The 21150-nt window shown below is 33.1% G+C and overlaps 1 protein-coding gene across 1 annotated transcript; it reads left to right on the top strand.

The window, feature by feature from the left end:
* The first annotated feature begins 4598 nt into the window (after window positions 1-4598).
* Window positions 4599-5600, top strand: LOC116142839. The gene is made up of 4 exons (XM_031428255.1): window positions 4599-4741; window positions 4904-5052; window positions 5147-5267; window positions 5363-5600. Exons 2-4 carry the CDS (start codon window positions 5005-5007, stop codon window positions 5515-5517), a joined length of 324 nt encoding a protein of 107 aa, XP_031284115.1. The 5' UTR covers window positions 4599-4741; window positions 4904-5004; the 3' UTR covers window positions 5518-5600.
* Window positions 5601-21150: the final 15550 nt, after the last annotated feature.

Raw genomic sequence — 21150 nt, forward strand, 5'->3', positions numbered from 1 at the left:
TGATTCCCAGTCGCATAGTCTTGCCTCCATGCATACTTTACGATATCACATTGTAGCTTGTTTATCCTGTGTAGCTCGCCCTTGCTCCCAAGTTTCATCCCCACCAGTTGCATGGAACTTAGATGAATCGCATTAGACTTTAATTTGGCTATTGTAGGATTAATGCATGGACCTCTATCTATTATGCAAATCACTTGCTACAAGGCGTCAGCACCACATTGTATTGCCTCATGAATTCCATGCCCAACACGATGTCGCATTCATCCATTGGTACTGTTGAGAGATTCACCACTCCCTTCCAATGGTCCAAATGTAGCCTACTCCATGAGCTATGCCGTCAACAAGTATGGCTTCTGAGTGCACTATCTTCAACCTTCCTTCTCCCTTTCAAGCTAAGACCTAATCTCTTGGCCCCCCAGTTCTAGTGAAGTTATGAGTTGTCCTTGTGTCAACCATAACTTTAGCTCTCTTGCCATTCACTCGTGCATCTAAGTACATCAATGACCCCCTTTTGGCTTGAGAGGTGCAGAACATACTGCGCAGGGAATTGAAGAGTTGTAGGCTACTGATCATTGTGCATACTTTGAAGTCTCACATTCCACAAACATGGCATTTAATGCTTCTTCTGTGAGCAATCTCTAAGCAGTGATCCCATTGCAAGAAAAACCTATGGCTTGGCTTTCGCTCGCTTCTCATTTCCTTCCTTCTATCCTTCTTTGGCAATGACACAGAGAACCTTCTCCTTCGCTATCTTCTTGCTCAGACTGAGAGTTATTGGTCTTCGAATAGTTACCCTTTTGAAACCCTCTAGTGTTTTAGCAATGGTAAGTGCGTTAGCCATATACTCACTCCTCGCCTTCGCTACTCCTTGGAAGCCTAGTGTTGCAACCCTCCATGAAGTTAAAGAGAAGATCAACTTGACTCATGTCGTGAACCCGTAGCATCAGTGCAAAAAAGTCTACATGTATTCTCCTATAGAGCGGTATGCTTCAACTCCTTCATCCTCTTTCTGGCATCATAAGACACATTCTCTAAATAGAATTGTCGTTTCAATTCCTTGTGAGATCCTTCCTAGTATCTACGAAACAGGTTCCCGTCTGATTTATGCAAACTTTTGATGCCATCAACTCGCTGCAAGGTGAAAAGATAAAAAGTAGCCTGATTTACTTTTTCCTTTTCCTCGGTCAACTTATTACGTCAAAGTTCTCTTCATGTGCCAAAGTAAATTGTCTAGCTCTTTGCATCCCTCTTCCCATTATACTCCTTAGGTCTAGGAGTTTTGACACGTGTTGTCACCACTATACATGAAGATATATCGATCCACTGTGTCCCTTCTTAAGATAGCCTATCTGTTTTTCCTTTCTTCCAAGCCCATCTTCACTACCTCAACTTGAGCTTGATGCTTAGCTAATGTGTCGAACACCTTTGCTTTGAAAGCTTTGATGAAGTCTACGGTCCCCTGTTGATTCTCTATGATACTCTTATCAATAACATTGAGGATAGAATCTCCAATTCTCTCTAACTTGATGTTAACTTCTTCCACAAACTGATCTAATCGATCTAGCTTCTCATCATGGTGCGCCAACCCCAACACATGTTTTGCTGAACTGGTTTCTAGAGATATCAGCGCATTATGAGATCTTGATTGGCCTCGGGATTGCTTTCCTTGTTGGTGAGCACACTATTGCTCACTGCTTGAGTTAGTGTCACTTCTTGCCATCGTTCCCCTCTTTGAGATGTGGTATAAAACCCAAATAATTCACAATAACCTTGGATAATAGTAAGTGCTAATATGATTCAAATGCACTAGGAAAATTCTCAGGAAAGATTGAGGGTCACAAACAGTCCCGCTTAAAACTCAGCCTCCTTAGACTTTTATCGTTTTGTTGACAAAAATTTCCTAGACATGCACATGAACAAATAGATACTCACTATACTAAACCAAAGCTCTGATACCAACTGTCATGACCTTACTTGGATTGTGCGGCCTTAGTGCACAAACAAGAGATTGAATACTAAGTAAGCCTAAATAAACCCACAAACTCTCAAAGAAAAATAAGAACACAAAGGGCAAAGATGGAAAGAAAAAAACTCTATTGTATTGCTCTCAATTGAATACAATGCTTGGAATGAATAAAATCTAAGCCTAACTAGCCTTTATATAGTATTTTACAAGTAGATCCAATAATTCAGATCCATACATATCTATTAAGATGGATGGTCAGGATTAAGTGTACAAGCAATAGAATCCTAGTCCTATCCTATTGCCTTTTTGGGTGAGGATTATCCTGGAATTCTAGAATGACGTGACAATATGGAGTGTACCTACACAAAAGCCCCTCTATACTATCATAATTAAAATTTATTTTCAATTATTTAAAATAGCGATATTAAATAGTTAATTGTTTTTAGTACTGAATTAGTCTAAATTCGATCAAACACAGCCACCATCTTTCCTTACATGGCGAAATCTGGCCTGGCTGCTGGCCACGTAGTCAAATTGTATTCAGGAGTGTCCGGATTTGGCCTGGCAAGGCAAAATCCAACCAACACGACCGCCGGCCATGCCCAACCACGCTGCATCACCCCTCTTTTCAACCTTAACAAGCATCTTTACATCTCTGCACCACCACCATGTTAAACACCATGCCCAGCCCCACTTTTGTTTTCGGAGTTTATTATCGTTGAGTTTTTCAAACACTTATTTTTATTTGTGCTAAATGTGATTTTCATTTTCATTTATTTTTAAATAAGTAGATCTACTTAAGGTAAAAGGTACTTAAAAGATCTTCCTGCATTTCTACTAAAAAAATTGAAAGTAATTTTACAAAAATAATTTATACTAAAAAACACTCTTTATAGCTATTGATTTAAGACATAGGGCGATTCATTTTTATCACTATTCATTAGTTAGTTTAATAGCTCTTAACTTGGTTTGATTATGCAAATGGATTATTGATTTGATATTTCACTTATTTGAGTTCTTAACTGCTTCAACTTAATAAAAAAACCTTCAGTCAAATTGAGTTGACTGAATTATCCTGAAGTAATTTTCTAATAAATTAGACTTATTTGTACTCCATAAAATCTTCTCATGTTTCTTTTCAATTAAAAACTTAAATATTTGATTTTTGTTTATTTTAATCCGAATACTTGCATGTATCTTTATTAAATTTTTAGTAATCATAGATAATCTCAAAAGTTAAAAAGAATATTAGTATTATATATTCGGTTAATTTTATCAAAGCTATTCCTAATTTATTTTGTCTCATTTCTTAAATGATTTTTCCTGCCAAATTCCAGGAAAAAGCTAGGTGGTTGTTCCTTTTAATTACTTTGTTATCCAAAGGCTGAACTACACAAACCGGGCATAAATAGTTGTGCAAGGTACTTAAAATTATTTCTTACATTAATCTTGTTTAATCTTTGTTGGCTTTATAATAGCTATGGTTATTTCATTCATCCTAATCAAACTTTATTATCAAATAGGTTGGAAATGGCATCAGAAATCTTGAACTGTACTTTGTCAAAGATTGGAGATTATTTGCTGGATGCCACCATACGTCAAATTGGTTACATTTATCACTTCAAAACTAACATTGAAAGTTTGAGATCCTCAAAAGATTTGGTGAAACAAGATGTTGACACTGCCATAAGAAATACTGAAGAGATCAAGAACAACGTGACAGAATGGCTATCGGATGTTGAGAAGTTGGAAGAAGAAATACAAGAAAATAAGACACGTCTATATGGAAGGTGTCCTAACTGGTTTTGGCGATATAAAATTAGTAAGAAAGCAGCAAAATTAAACCATGGTAACAGATTTGATAGAGTGTCCCAACATCGGGTTGCTCTACCGGGCGTAGATGTCTTTGCTCCTAAAGGTTTTATGCCTTTCGACTCAACAAAAGCCACTCTTGATCGGATTGTGGAGGCATTAAAAGATGATAAGACTAATGCGGTTGGATTGTATGGGATGGGCGGGGTGGGTAAAACGACCTTGGCAAAAGTACTNTCTATTCTTTCCAAATCTCTTTCAAATAAGGGTGATTGAATGCCACAAATTGAAATGTGTCTTTCCTATCAATATAGGCCGACATCTTCAACAACTGCAAAAGATAAATGTTATAGGGGCGAATCAACTAGAAGAAGTATTTGGACATACAGATAGAACTGACCTCATAAATAACAAAGAAATCATGTTACCTCAACTTCAAGAATTGTCACTCGTTGATTCACCAAACGTCACCAATTTCTGCTCAGTGGGTCACCAGTTCATATTTCCGTCTCTTAAATATTTGTGTGTTCGGGATTGTCCCAAGATCACTACACGATTTTCCTACGCACAAAATGATCAATCCGTGCATGTCGAGGCAAAGGTACTTGTAATTCTTCACACCCTCGAATCAACGTATTGTCTTATGTTTTTGTAGTGAAACAATAATCAAGAATTTACTAAGATATACTAACAACATTTCACTGATTTTGCCATTAAAATGGACCAGAATCATTATTATATTCATGTTTGTTTCTTGTACTGTGAATAATAACATGATAAATTAACTTTAATATTGTCATTTGTGCAGGCAACCAAAACAGGCAAAGAAGATGGAAGTGTGGAATTCCCTACAGAGATCAACGTGGATAAATGGAGTGATTCTAAATTGAGTGATATATTACCGCCATACAAAGACCAATGATAAGGGAAGTGTCAAATAGCAGAAAGAATAAACAACAAAGGGTAACTCAAAACAATAATCAAGAATTTACTAAGATATACTAACAATATTTCACTGATTTTGCCATTAAAATGGACCAGAATCGTTATTAATTCATGTTAATTTGTTTCTTGTATTGAGAATAATAACATGACAGATTAAGTTTAGTATTGTCATTTGTGCAGGCATCCAAAACAGGCAAAGAAGACGGAAGTGCAGAATTCCACAGCGTGGCTGACTGGAGCCATTTTGATTTCAGTGATGTATTACCGCCTTTCGTAGAACAATGATAAGGAAAATGTCAAATAACAGAAAGAAGGAAAAAAAAACAAAGGTAACTCAAAAACACACTCATAAATCATAATTGTTAATTGTTAGCAAAGTAATATAGCTCCAGATTAATTTTTCTCTTTTTGTTGCTCTTGTAGCCTCTAATGGTTATCAGTAGCACTAGACTGCTCAATCTTAGTTACAAGATACGATCATATCATAACATGGACCATATCTTCAAGTTCAAAGCTGAGACCACAGCAGGAGGCTTTGTGAAAGGTATATAAGTTATATAAATCTTTCTCAGATAGTCAAACACATATGTGATATATCAACAAGTGATTCTGTTGACCGAATTTCTCATCAATTTCCAGTTCCTAAACCCACTGAATCCAAAGAAGAAAGGGGCTTGTTCCAAGGCAAGAAAAATCCAACTCTCTTCAATTCCTACGTTTGGATATGTTATGCTGCATTGTGTGAAGAAGGCTATGGTTCTGATATCTCTTCACAATTTCATGCGTCTTTATAGTGCTGTCCTTCATTTCGTATGCACAGACATTGATCACGAGTAAATGTGTTTATTCCTTTTTCTTGCTGAACTCTTTTTTTTCTTCTGGTCTAGACTTCAACTCTATGAAATAGAGAATTTAGCGACATTTTTGTTTTTTACTTTTACTAAATTCTGTTGACCTTTTATATTTTATTATTTTCTAGAAGTTTCTGTTTGGTTTATGAGGAAACTGAAAAATTAATATTATTACTAAAAAGTGAAAACACACCTTTCCTACAGATTATTGTCAGTCAAGATGGGCCATTTTAAAGACAAATTCTGAAAATATAAATGATTTATAATAAAAGTAGTTTTCTTGCTTTATATGAGATTATATTAAAGTTAATAGACTTACAAGGGCTTTTATATCATTTTTATATCTTTTATTGCCTCCTGTGGCAATGAAATAAATAATAATGTTGCTTTGAAGTTTCCGCCACCATCTGATTCTCAAAGGTTGCTTTGAAGTTTCTAAAGACCATGGCATGATTACATAACAAAACAAGCTAGCCAATAAAAAGAGAGCAAACAAAGCCAATGCTTTATGCGATTGTCAAGGTACACAAAACAGCTAAATTCTGAAAACTGTAAAACATATTGAGCAATTTGCTCAGATGCCTCTCCCCGTGACTGGTGGTTGAAGAGCTACTTAATAGCCCAGAACGAGAAAGATCAAAGATTTATATGAATTTCTCCAATCAATTTCTTATTCATTAGAAATTTGGAAAGACTGGAGTTTGTTTTCTTTTTCTTGCCACAGACGTTCTCATGGTTAAGTACTCTTTTTGATTCCTTTGCCATCAAATCATTTTTAGTGATAAAGGTTTGACCATGAAGCCCTGGTGTTTGATTCTCCTGAAGATGTTGAGAAAGTGAATCATTATGCGTGAAGAAACTTGTCTTAGTTTTTCACAGCAGAAACAGATCATGAGGAAGGACCAGTTTGTATTTCTAGCAGAGAGCTTCTCCATCTTGTATTTTAGTTGATTTTAGTGGTGTTCTTTTTCTATGCACGTCTGTTCAAGGGAAATAAATTCATTGATTTTCCATGCATTTTTTTCCCTTGTATTGTAGTTACGATTGGTTTTTGTTTTAATGGTTCTACCCATACCATAATTCATGAGAGGTCTATTTTTGAGTTATTGATTCTGTGGCTGCGTGAAGTCTTATACATTTCTTCTCCCAGTCCAGTTAAAATGTCCTGTGATATGTCCCATATTGAAGGAAATGTTCAACAATGATAAAGGAATGGGATAATAAGTTTTGACTTATTGATTTAGTATTCAGCAAGTGGTTTTATATACAAAATTCAATTACATTTTTTCATTGTATTTTCATGCTTTGATATTTTTTTTTAAATGACGTTTTCTCTCGATTGCTGTCCTCGGGAATAGTTTGATTTGTTGAAGGCGAGACGGAAAGATAGTTGAACACCTTTGTATAACGTTTGGAAAGGTTTTTGTAGAGCTTTTCATGTGTAACAAATGTGTCATTTTGCATCCACATTTAAGAGCATTCTTTTTCTAAAATTAATAATGGTTTAAGAAGCCAATTTCTCATGTGTTTGTAATTCAATCTGATGTTTTCGGAGAGATGATTATGTTTCTGTATACCATGTTTCAGTTGGACCAAAATCATACATTGACCCAGACCAATAAATTGTCTTGAAGTTTTGTTTTTTGAATGAGAATGAAAATTGCCTTGAAAAAATGCTTTCAAATGAGACTAGGCCATTAACAAATTGCCCTGAATGAGTTTGCAAGTGAAATTGAGAGCTTAATAAATTTTTTTGTAATATGTATAGGAAATGTATTTTTACAATAATCTTATCTATGTCGCGCTGGATTCTCAATTTTAGACTTTCCTAAAAAATTGTTGAGATGCCTCAGATGCCTTGGCCTTGACCACTGGCATTCACGGTTGAAAGGCTACTTTGTGTTATCAGCTAAACCATTGGCATTCCCACGGTATGTTCTCTGACGTTTCCTCTTTGAACTCCTCTTTTCCACTTTCTTCATACGTCTCCATTTCCCCTGATTCTTTAACCTTTTTCCTTTTTCATGAATCACCTGAAGAGGAAGGCAATGATAAAGTGAATTGTTGCTTCATCATCACACGATCTATTTTAGTTTTCCAACTTTGAAATTTTACTTTTGGAGTAGTATTCCAATGCTTTGCTTCCTTCTCTCATCTACCTTCTAACTTAATGGTGAAGCAAGAAAAAGATCTTGTAACGTGCATCAATCATCTGGAATAATTTCTTTTGAGTTTATGCATCATAGGTTGGACTTTTCAAGTTCTATTCTCAAATTTTCAAGCTCATTGGTGTTAAAAATTTGCTGGCCAGGTGCATTCCAAGAGTAATATTCATTGGGTAAGTTACTTCGATTTTATATTATTTCTATTCTGATTTTAGCTACCATACTTCAATCCTTTTTATAATCAAATTATATATCTACCATCTAATATGTTATGATCAAGCAACATCTTGACATCTTCAAGCAACTTCATGTTCCCTCTGTTGGTTCTCTTTCATTTTTTTGTTTGCAGGATATACTCTTGTCTCTAATCATACATCTATAGTCAAGTGAAGTTCTGGGTATTATTTGAGGGCGTCTCCTTACAGTAGGTACCAAAAACGTTTTCTATGTGTTTACTTCACTCATCTCATGAATTCTCTAACTTCAATACTTTATTTTCGAGCATCTGTAGTCACATAAGCATCTTATACTGTGCGCTGTTTGGCTTCGTCATATAAGTGTTGATCAAACGAAGTTCTTAGTAGCGATTCCATTCCCTCAATTTTCCTTCTTAAAACTAAAAGTAACAATGGATATTGCTTCCTCTATTCTCATTCCTAATTCTTCTTTAAACTATTTGTCATCCTGCTAGAAATTTCTATCGTGATGAAAAAAATTACTTTAAAAATCCCACCATATCTTCAGTTCAAAGCTTAATTAAATTGTTGTTTTTTTTTTTTTTTTTTTTAAATTAATATCCTTCTTGCTTATGGATAATCACTTGGTGGTCACCAAACATCTCTCTTGTCATATTCAAGTAAAATTTAAATTCCTCTGTTTGTTCTGTTTCATATTTGCAGGATAATACTGTCAAGTGAAGTCTTGGGTAGTATTTGAGGACATCTCCTTACACGGGTACCGAAAAGAATATTATTGCATTTGTCATGTTAATCTAAAATTTTGTTTTTAGTTTACTCATCGAATTTGGGCATTCTGTTCTCAAATCTCATGCTCATTGTTATCATGGATTTGCTAAGTTCTAACAAAAGAAGCTCAAGTGCTTTTTCCAGGATAACATCCTTCTGTTTTGGTATGATTACTTACCCTCTCTAATTGAACTTCATTATTTACTTTAAATATTGTTCGTGTTCTGAATTTTGCTTGACTCCATATCCTTATCCTTTCACTTTCAATATTCGCTTTGATTTTTAAAGAAATAAAGATTAGAAAATCAGAGTCAGGGAAGGATATTACGTAGAATTTAGCTACTTATTGAAGATAAAATTCTATCTGTATTAACTCTTTTATGCAATTATGTACACTAAATCCTGGTAGAAGTCAGCTGAATTGTATCATGAGATTGTTGAAATCACTAGAACTCTCCTATAAACAATATGAAATTAGAGGTACAAACAAATTACTTATTTGCTTATGCAAATACTTTCTTGATCTTGATTTCTCGCCCTAATTCTTTACAATCCAATTCTTTATTGTCAAGAACGCTTTAATCACATAAGCTTTAAGTTCCCTTCATTTGTTATCTCTATATCATTTGTCTTACATCAGCAGGATATTTTTTTTTCTCTAAGATTGTGTATACATTTGCCTTCGAATATCTGTAAGTGAAGTTCTTGGTAGTGATTGAAGTGTCCATGCAAAAGGTATGGGAAAACTAGCTTTAGTGCACTATTTATCTTAATTGTTAATTAAGGTTTTTACCAATTCTTGTATGGATAATTCCAATTTGAAATTGATGTTGAATTGAGGAAAGTATAGAATAAGAAGATACTGATAATTTTCTTTTCTTTCTTGACATTGCTTTAAAAGAAACAGCGCTTGTTATAATACACTTGCTGTTTGGAATAAATTGTGTTTACTTTGCGATGAAGTTGGGCACTGCAAGTTGTGTTCTCAATCTTCATTCTCATTGGTGATAAGAGAATTTGCTAAGCTGTAAATATACAAGCTTGGGTGCATTTACAGAATAACATCATTCGTGTATGATTATTTTATGACTTTCAACTTCATTTTTTTTTTTTTAAGTTTTTTTATTAATATATCGTTATTTTAGCTGTATTTCTTTCACTTTCAAAATTTCAATTTGCTTCCAAGAAAAAGAAAGATTAGATTAACAACTCAAGAACTGGGAAATATAAGAGTACTTTTGAATATTATGTGGAAGTAATTAACTTCACTCGCTGTTTGTTTGTCTTGACTCGTTAAAGATAGTTTAGAATCACTATTAATTTTATGAAGCATAGATGAAAACTAAGATACAAATGTTCCTCATGAAAATATGCATTTCTTTCTATTTATTTATTATTATATTTTAAAATATCATAATCCTTTATTATTTTTTCTTGGTCTTTCATTTTGTAATAAAAAATTGAAAAAACGAATTTTATACAAATTGAAGTTTGATTTGATGAAAGCTTATAGTGGTTCCTTAATATGTGAACATTAATATTGAATTGAATGAGCTTACACCCTATTGACTACCTTTTTACTTTAGTTTTAAAGACACTTTTTGGATTGAAAGACTCTTTAATATTAGTGGCTGGTATAGAACTTTTCCTTACTGTTCTTGGTGATCCTCTATTCTCATGTTAAAGAATATAAGAGAGCTTGTTATAATGTGCAATTGTTAGCTTGACATTAAGTGTTTTACTTATCTTGACGTTAGTCATAGAAGATTGTGTGATCTTGATCTTCATGCTCATGATGATCTCAAAGACTACGTTAAAATTCAGGAATGACTATTTATGATCTTTCAACTTCATTTTCAATCTGTAGATAACTTGAACCACTTCCTTTCACTTTCAAATTATTCAATTCGCTTCCAAGAAAATAAAGATTAGAATAGGGAAAATGAGGGCTTTGAATATAGGTGCAAGTAATTTTAATAGCTATCTGTGCCACTGCCTAAGAAGTATTTGAAGTTACTATTATTTTAGAAGCTTACATACTTTTTTTTTTTTTTTTTAATGAATAAGATCTTGTCTTCATTCTTGAGCAAAATTGAAATGCGATTTTTATATTTTGTTCTGTGTTTAAGCTTTATGTTTCCTTGATTTGGCTCTTTCATTGGTTAGCCATTCAATGTACTATAAATTTGAAGGAAATTTATTACTCTCTAAACTTGTAGGCATCTTTAAATGTTAGTTCAACTGAAGTTCTTGACACTAAAGGAAAGATTCCTTACTAAAGGTAGAAAACCTATTTCTATGAATTATTATTCTTCAATTAAGATGCTAACTAGAAATGTCTATTATGATGAAATTACTTAACAGTTTAAAAATATTAAAAACAAATCTAATAACCCTAATAATTCCAATGAGAAATCGAAATTTTATTTGAGCCATAACATGCTGTTTCTTTAGGATTAATATGAGAGTAAAATAAGGCTTCACTATAAAAGAAACTAAAATTCTAGTACATTTTTCAGTGCAAGAGATTGAGAAGTGCATTCGCAATGGTTGATAATTGACGTCTATTTAATGAATTTTGTGAAAAACAGAACCATAGAACATACTTAATATTTTCTCAAATGAAAAGGTGAAATACATTGAATCTTGATAATTGAAATAAAAATTAGAATTAAATATAGTAACTATATATAGTTTATTTGAATGCTAAAGTACTTGTATCTTATACTGAACTCAGTAATCATAAATATTCTTAAAAGTTTAGGAAATTATTTCTATCTTTGTTATGATGATCGATTTTGTACATTCATCTCAGTATCATACATTTTCATGTGTCCCTACATTTGTTATATCTATATTATTTAATTACTGTTCATTAGCAATATATTACTGTTTCTAAGATCGTGTGCAATTTGGTTCATATCTACAAGTGAATTCTTTAATGCACTAATTTTACATTAATTTTTCATTTAAGGTATTAGCCACTCTGTAGATATTCTATTGCAATTAAAAGAGACTACTTAAATATTAATCAATTCAAAGCCTAAATCTGTTGTTTCTTTTTTTTATCCTTCTCGTGTTTGCATATACCAGTTTGAAATTGATGTTTGAATTGAGGAAGAGGTAGCTGTTTGTTAGATATAATGGATTCTTTTTCTTCTGTTTTCTGGAAAAGAAAAGAGCTAATTGGTGTTTTCACTTTTATCGAGTGGATTGGATGGACGTTCTGTTCTCAATATCTACGCTGATAGTGGATCAGGACTTTGCTAGTTGTAAGATACCATCGACTGGGGTGCATTTCTAGGATAACACAATTCAGGTATACCTAACTATCAATAATCTTGCAACTTCAAATACTTACTATCTGTAATTAATTTTAACTACATTTCTTTCACTTTAATCGTGCCACCCTTGCCCCCTCTATCCAGAATTCACTAAACTTTTCATACAAAGCGTCCCTGTGATAATACATCAAAATATTAAATTCATTGGACATCTCCACACCAAATGATTAACTTCATTCCTATTAACAAAATTGTTTCATACATGACAGTGATCACTTTCAGATTTTTCATAGAAACTCCATTCACTCAATCAAACTAAAATTAATGGGGCATTCAAGACACACTATAAGCTCAGTAAACTACCCAAGCCATTCCAGTAAAAAGTATTTAAAACAAGATTTTCCTTCAACTCCTTCAAAACTGTCAACTGTTCCAGGATTGATGTTGCTGAATTTAAAATCCATACAAATTAACTTTTCCTGAAACATCATGAAATCTCCGAAATAACTAGATATTAGAATCTCGAGAATTTTACATCATTTATTTGGACAAGTAGAGGTACTAAATCATTTCCTAAAAGTACCTAATCTGCAGAAACATATTTTCAGAATTCACAGGGCCGACTTAAAATTCATAGAAAATCCTCAAAAGTCTAACAAAATATCTTGATTTGAGCTTAGACTGAAAACCCAAACATAGATAAAATTATCGGAACTCAGCTTGTCAGAATTCACAGGGTAATTTTGTTTTACAACAGTCACAATTTAAGCAATTTTGGTCTTTAGAATCGCGTATATATACATATCTGCCCATATAACCTTATTGCACTAAATCTCAATTCAGATTACACTTATGCAGTTAGCACCCAAACTTAAACACACAACCAAGGATTTCATAACCAATTAATCATCAGTCAGTCACCAACAATAACAGTCTAAGCTCTACTTACCACCAAATTGCAAGACTTCCTTTGTTCCTCCACCACTTACCCACCAAAATCACCAAAGTCTTCATCTCCTACTCTTGGCTTACTCCCTCTCAACCTTCTCTTCAATTTTTTTTTTGTTTCTTTCACTTTTGCAAAAATCGGCCGAGGTGTGCGTGTGAAAACTCTCTCTCTCTCTCTTCTTTTCCTTCTTCTCCTTCTCTTCTCCTTTCCTTCTCTCTTTTCTCTCCTTTCCTTCTTCTCGATCTTCTCCATTTGGGAGAACATAAATATTTTCTGAAAGCCTGAGATGCCCAAAATACCCCAAGACGTCAGCCTTATCTTGCAAAAATGTCCCAATCTCTCCCATATTATTGTAAACGCAGCAGCTCGATTCTTTGCGTTTCACCCCCAACAATTTAAGACTATTGCAATATACCTCCTGAAAAGTGAAAACACCAAATTAATTACACAAATCTCATAAGTAAATAAACAAATGGTGGCTTACAATCTCCCCCTTAAAGATTTCGTCCTCGAAATTTACCATGTGAAAGATAAGCGATATATGTCCTCTTAAAGTCTCACATTTCCTATTACTCCAAAACAAAGGATAATTCCAGCACTAAGCCTTATAATATAGAAACCTTTCTATTTATTTCTTCTTCATCAACACTTGGTATTAGCATATATTCTCCACAATAAACAAAGTGGGTTTTACGTCCCACCACTGTCCTGAATGACGTTTTGCCACATTTGCACACAATTGCCGTTAATTTCACTAGAAGTTCTATTATTCGACTAGTGCCGCTAGAAGTTTTAAAGAAGCTTTATGATTGAAAACTCTTTAGTAACTGTGGCTGATGTAAAACTTTTCCTTACTGTTCTTGGTGATCCTCTAATTCTCATAGTTAAAAAGAATATAGGAGAGCTTGTTATAATGAGCAATTGTCAACTTGACATAAAGTGTTTGTATTTATCTTGAGTTGGACATTGGAGCTGTGATCTTGAATATTCATGCTCATTGTAATCTCGGAGACTGCGTTAAAATTCGGTATTCTCTTATGATCTCTCACTTGATTATTTACATCTGTAGATAAGTTCAACCACATTCCTTTCACTTTCAAATTATTTCAATTCACTTCCAGAAAATAAAGATTAAGTTGGGAAAATATGAGGGACTTTTGAATATTATGTGGAAGTAATTTTATTAGGTGTCTGTGATTAACTAGGTAAAGATAGTTGAAGTTACGTGTTTTGTGAAGCTATGTATTTTTTTTTTTTTTTTTTCTAATGATAAGGATTTTGTCTCACATTCTTGAGCAAAAATTGAAGATCGATTTTATATTTTGTTATGTGTTTAAGCTTTATGTTTTCTCTATTTGGCTCCTTCTTTTCGTAGTATTTGATGTTACTGTACATTTGCAGGAAATTTTTACTCTTTAAAACTTTTGAGGCATCTATAAGTGTTAGTTCAGTGAAGTGCTTGGCACTGAAGGAGAAGATTTCCTCGCTAAAGGTAGAAATGTTTTTTTTTTTAATGAATTAAATTTCTTCATTAGGATACTTAACTAGTATATCTGTTATGATGAAAAATATTACTTACCATTTTAAAATATTAAAAAGGAATCTAATGATCCAATGAAAATTGAAATTTGATTTGAGCCATAACTGCCGTTTCTTTAGGATTAATTTAGTAAAATAGGCTCACTAGAATAAGGAAAACATGTAAATTCTAATCATTTTTCAGTGCAAAACTTGAGAAGTAGCATCCCCAATGCTTCCTATTGATATCTATTTAATATCTTGTTAAAAACACAACCATAAAGACAAACATTAATATTTCTTCAAAGACAAAGTGAAATAACATTGAATCTTGTAATTGAAAACACAATTAGAAATAAAGAAATAGTATTATATAGATTTATTGAAGTTCAAATACTTGTATCTGTATTGAACTTTGGTAATCATAATCTTCTTAAAAGTTAGAAATTATTTATCTTCATTATTATGATCAACTTATACATTCATCTTATTATTATACACCCCCTCTTCCCTCATTTGTCAATCTTAATCACTGTCATTAGCAATGGTCTAAGATTGTGTGCAATTTGCTTCATATTGTAAATAATTTTGTCTGCAATTTTATCTTATTTTTCGTTAAGGTATTCGCCACTCTGTAGATATTTCTATTGTAATTAAAAAATTACTTAAAAATATAATAAGCTCTACCTTATATACTTCAATTCAAAGCTTAATCTATGGTTTCTTTTTTATCCTTCTTGTGTTATGGGATAATTCCAGTAAAATGATGTTGAATTGAGGAAGAAGTACTGGCTTGTTAGATATTAGAAGTTACATATGGATTTTCTTTTCTTTTCTTTTTTTTTTTAAATTTTTTGGGTTTCGTAAAAAGAAAAAGAGCTAATTGGTGTTTTACTTTTATCATGAAGTTGGATATGGAAGTTGTGTTCTCAAATCTCTACGCTAATTGGTGATCAAAGACTTTGCTAAACATTAATTCAGTAATATAACTATTAATTTAAACTACCTTCTTTCACTTCAATTATTCAAATCACCTTCCAAGAAAAGAAAATTAGAAGATAAAATTATGTGGAAGTAATTTTAAAGATATAGTTGAAGTTACTATTGAATTTTATGGAGCTTATATATTTGTTTGATAATAAAAGATCGATCTTTTTTTTTCATTCTTGAGCAAAAATTGAAATTTCGACTTTATTTTGGTTTTGTGTTTAAGCCTTATGTTTCTCGTTCATTGCAGGAAATTATTACTCTCTAAACTTGTGAGGCATCTTTAAGTTTAGATCAAGTTGAGTTCTATCTTGAATGAGAAACTTCCCTCTCTAAAGTACGAGCTATTTTCATGAATTAATTATTCTTCAATTAGGATGTTTAATCGGCTATGTTTGTTACGATGAAAAATATTATAAGCATTTGATATATTATTAAAAGGAAATATCAATTCCCTCCTTAAATATCACAACAGTCATAAACACCATTGAAATGGTCGTCGTTGACTGTCAATGACGGCCACTAAATCTTGCCACCGTGACAGGACAATGATGGCTATCTCTTTTATCCTGTTTTCAAACATTTGATTTTTGTTTTTGGAATTCAAACACAAATAATTTAGTTAAATTAAATAAATATCATAAAGCTACGATATTGCTGAAAATTTATTAGAAAATTTATATTGTAATTTTTTTTTTTAACTTTTTTATCGTTTACTCCGCACAATGTCTTCCATGGTTTCGATCACATTTAAACTCTTCCTTTTTTTAATCTACTCTCACCAGGTACACAACTCCACTGCAACTACCAGTCCTGTTAGTATTATTTATAAAATCTAACGATCTGAATGTCATTTTTTATATTGTATTATCAATTCTTAGCTTTGAATCTATAAATGAAAACATTTAAAAATAATATAATAACATAATGTAATAGTTATTTAATACTGCTAATCTTGCATTACACAACTCTACGCAACTACAGTCATGTAGTAGTATTTATAACTTGTTTAATTTTGTCAAAGCTATTCTTAATTTAGTTTCTCTCATTTCTTAAATACTTTTGCTGCTGAATTCCAGGAAAACGTGGTTGTGTTCTTTTCAAGTACTTGTTATCCAAAGGGCACTGCCAAACGTGCATAATAGTTGTGCAAGGTACTTCAACTTATTTCTTACATTAATCTTGTTAATCTTTGTTGGCTTATTGCAATGGTTATTTCATCTATCCAATCAAACTTTATTATCAAATAGTTGGAAATGGATCAAATCTGAACTGTATTTGTCAAAGATTGGAGATTATTTGCTGGATGCCACCATACGTCAAATTGGTACATTTATCACTTCAAAACTAACATTGAAGATGAAGAAAAAGTTAATATGAGATTCTAAAAGATTCGGTGGAACAAGATGTTGACATTGCCAAAAATACTGAAGAATCAGAACGATGAAAATGGCTTGGATGCGGACATTCATGGCCGTGAGAAGTTGGAAGAGAAATACAGATAAATAAGACATGTCTATATGATGGTCCTAATGGTTTGGGCGATATAAAAATTAGTAAGAAGGCAAAAAGACAAAGATTAGTGTTGAGTTAGCGCATGTAAAGATTTGATAGAGTTCCAACATCGGGTTGCTCTACCGGCGTAGATGTCTTGTCCTAAAGGTTTTATGCTTCGACTCACAAAAGCCACTCTTGATCGGATTGTGGAGGCTTAAAAGATGATAAGACTAATGTTGGATTGTATGGGATGGGCGGGTGGGTAAACGACCTTGGCAAAAGTACTGGCTAAAAGGGTCAAAGAAGAGAAACATTTTTGATAGTTGTGATGGCTGTTGTATCCCAGATCCTAGCACAAAAATTATTCAAGGTCAGATAGCAGACTCGTTAAATTTAAATTTGAGGAGGAAATGAGCAAGGAAGCAGGCCGATTGTATTGAGATTAAAGAAGAGGAAGAGGATACTCATAATCTTGGATGATGTTGGGCAGAACTTGACTTGACAACAGTAGGAATTCCCTTTGAGGATGATCAAAAGGGTTGCAATATCTCTAACCACTCGTCGACAACATGTATGTCCTAGCATGAGGTGTCAACATCAAATTCCACTAAATGTCTCAATGAAAAAGAAGGGTTGAGTTACTTAAAAGTCATGCAGGTATAAGTGATGAGTCTCCCACCTTGAATGATATGGCAATAAAGTAGCTGGAGAATGCAAGGTTTGCCTTTAGCAATTGTTATCAGTTGGGAGTGCTCTAAGAAAAAACTATCGGTGAATGGAAAGAAGCGCTTCAGAAGCTAAAATTCAAAACTTAATGTTATAGAGAATGTTGATACGATGTTTATGCTTGTCTTCATTGAGTTATGATATTTGAAAGCAGGGATCAAGTTTTATTTCTTATTGTGTTCGCTGTTTCCTGAAGACCATAAATTGATTTAGAGGAATTGGTGAATATGGAATGGGTTAGGTTTGAATCAAGATGCTGACTCATTGAAGACTCAAGGGGCCAATTGCGTGTAATGGTTAGAACCTCAAAGCTTCTGTTTGTTATTAGATGCTGGTGAAGAGATTTATTAAATGCATGATGTGGTTCGTGATTTTGCCTATGGATGGCATCCAAGCAGAACCACGCATTCTTGGTTAATGCTGGCATAACGAGTTGCAAAGGTAGAGAGCCAGGAACAATACATGGCATCATTTGGTAAATGGGAAAGGGAAATGCTTCTGATGTTGATATCCAATCTCCAATTTTATTTGGATGCAGATAGATATGGTTTGATGTATCCAAATGTCCAATTTGATTTGGATGCAGATAGATATGGTTTACTTTGAGCAAAGCTTCAGATGCATTTTTGAAGGGATGAAAGCACTGAAAGTTCTACTCAACTCAAGGGGCAGTTCATGAAATCACTTCAATTCCTCACTAACCTTCGAACTCTGCATCTGAAATATTGCGAACTGAAGGCATATCTCCCTGGCATGCTGAAAAGGCTTGAGATTCTTAGTTTAGAAGGTTCTGTATTGATGAATACCAGAAGAACTGGGGAACTTAGTCAGTTAAGATTGTTGGATTTGTTTAACTGTTTTACGTTGAAAGGATTCCCCCTAATGTGTTGCAGGAGGTTATCTCATCTGAAGAATTACATAGGTAGCAGCAGTTATAGCTCATGGGCGGGTGAAGGATGGATGCAGAAACAAGCAATGTCAGCTTGTCTGAGTTGAATTCACTACCCGATTGACCCATCTATACTGCACTACATGATGATGCCTCCCAAAAGACTTTGCTTTCTCTTCCACATGCAAAGTTATGATAATAAAGTGAATGAATTTTTGAATCCATTGTGCTTGGAAGAACACAATTGCAAAAAGGAATTTTCCAAGTCAAGAATCTTGAACATCAGGAGTGGAAATTCACCAATTTGCTGCATTCAAGCATTGTATCCGACTTTGGAACTTTTAGTGGGTTGGGACTATTGAAGATCCTGAAAATATTGTGCACACCATTGATCCAAAGGGCTATGAGTTGAAGTCTCTTCGAGCTTGAATATTGTAGGAGTTGAAATGCTCGTAGATGCGTCACGCAGCAAGTGCCAGCCACTGGCTTCTCTAATTGGTGGAATTATCTCTTGATTATTTGCGAGTTTGAGAGAAATATGCCATGATGGGAGGCCTCCGAAGGAGTTTCTAGAAAATTGGAAGTATATCTGTACTATGATGTAAGGATATGTATACTTTATTTCCGACAATGTTGCTTCAAAGATTACAAAAACTGAAAAAGCAGATATAAACTACTGCTATAAGCTACAAGAAGTATTTGAACTTGAGGGCTATGCCATAGTGGGGAAGAAAATCTTGTTTTGCTCTCAAATTAGAAGGTTAAAACTATTGGACTTTCTGAATTAAGGTATATGGAAGGGGCCTACCCAGTATTTGAGGGCTCAAAATCTTAAAAAGTTTGAAGTGATTTGCCATAGTCTTGACATATCTCTTCTCTCGTCCCTTGCTCAAAGTTGGTACAATTAGAAGAATCATTGTCGATGGTGTAGAGAGGGCATATTTCGTCTCATCATCAGAAGAAGATAACAAGGGGGAAAATGTAGTTGCAGCAAATGGAAATGACATCCTTCCCAAGCTAAGAAAACTTAAGACTTCAATACCTACCAAACTCACAGCCTTTGTCCACAAAAATTACAAAACAAACTTGGCCAACAACTTTAGAAGAGTTACGACTGTGGGGATTTGCGCAATTCGCGCCGTCTTTCATGTTAACGTGAAGCCGTTATGAAGACTGCATTTGGTATGCTTTTATTTTAAGTTTAGTAAAAATTAACTTTACATCTTGCATGCATGCAATATTGTATAGTATATTATATAACTTATACAGAACTTTATGATGTTTGATAAAATTGATTGTATATATTTATACTATACTATGTTTGTGTGTATAAACTATATTACACAAAATTATTTTTTAAATAAAAAATTAATAATATTTTTAATATAAAGTAGTAATAAATAAATTATGGACTCTTTAAAGTAGGAATTTAAAAAAAAAAAAAAGAAAACCAATACATAACATTTCTCTATAACAAATTAAATATTAAATAAAATAAAATTTAATATTTACTAAGAAATATGCAAATCATGCTGCAATTTCTAAAATAAAATGATAACAATATTTAAATTACCTATCACGTGCCTAATAAAAACATAAATTATCCAGTGTGTATAATAGTGCAATCAATAGAGCAAAAAGTTGGATGTATGACTTATGAGAAGCTGGGCCCTTTGGGCTACTTTTTCCTGTTATTTTAAATTAATTTTTGCAACCTTAACGGATTAAAACCAAGTTTCATGGTTCAAAGTTTGATTAATTAGTCAATTAAGTTTCATAATTTTCACTAAGTTTCAATTATAATAATATTTACGATAGTTCAATCACTTGACTTGGACAATTGCTGTAAGCATAAAAGAAGCTCATTATTACACATATAAGGTTGCCATCAGCATTTTATTGGTATATACTTCTGTATCAACTCTAATCTATTTACTATACTCAGTTTATTTATATTCTCAGAAATTACGGATTCTCGAGTTGATTAATACAACCCTAAGGTGTGTAACGTAGTTCTGTTGTTGAGATTTGGTCTGCCAAATTTGGATAATATTAGAAATTATAAATGTGAAGTAATGAAGTGATATTTGCAACTTGACGTCCTGCCTGCTGTGGGCAGTCCAAACTTTCCTACTTACCCAAATTTGGAAGGAACTTAAATTACATATCTAGCAGAAACTAGAAAGTTTATTTAAGGTCCCCCATTCATGTTTTAGGCCGCCAGTCTTCCAACTTAGAGATACAGGGGGCAATGATTTGAAAACATTCTTCCACTCACCCTTGCTCAATCTTGGTGCAATTGAAACATCTGGAGAGTGGGAATTGCGAAGAATTGGGCAGAATATCTGGTTGTTGGATGATGAAACCCTATTGAATATAAGGCTCGATTGAATTGAATTGCATTCTTACGTTTTAGGGGAGTTATAATTCCAATATTAAGAGACAATTCCATGATAAAGTTTTCATTTTTTTTTATTTTTTATTAATTAGTTTTTTAATGAGAAAGCTTGGGTGATTTTGGTTATTTGTCTTTTTTTTTTTTTTTATTAATTAGTTTTTTAATGAGAAAGCTTGGGTGATTTTGGTTATTTGTCTG

The sequence above is a fragment of the Pistacia vera genome, unplaced genomic scaffold (genome assembly GCF_008641045.1).
Source record: "Pistacia vera cultivar Batoury unplaced genomic scaffold, PisVer_v2 Contig42, whole genome shotgun sequence".
Taxonomy (NCBI): domain Eukaryota; kingdom Viridiplantae; phylum Streptophyta; class Magnoliopsida; order Sapindales; family Anacardiaceae; genus Pistacia; species Pistacia vera.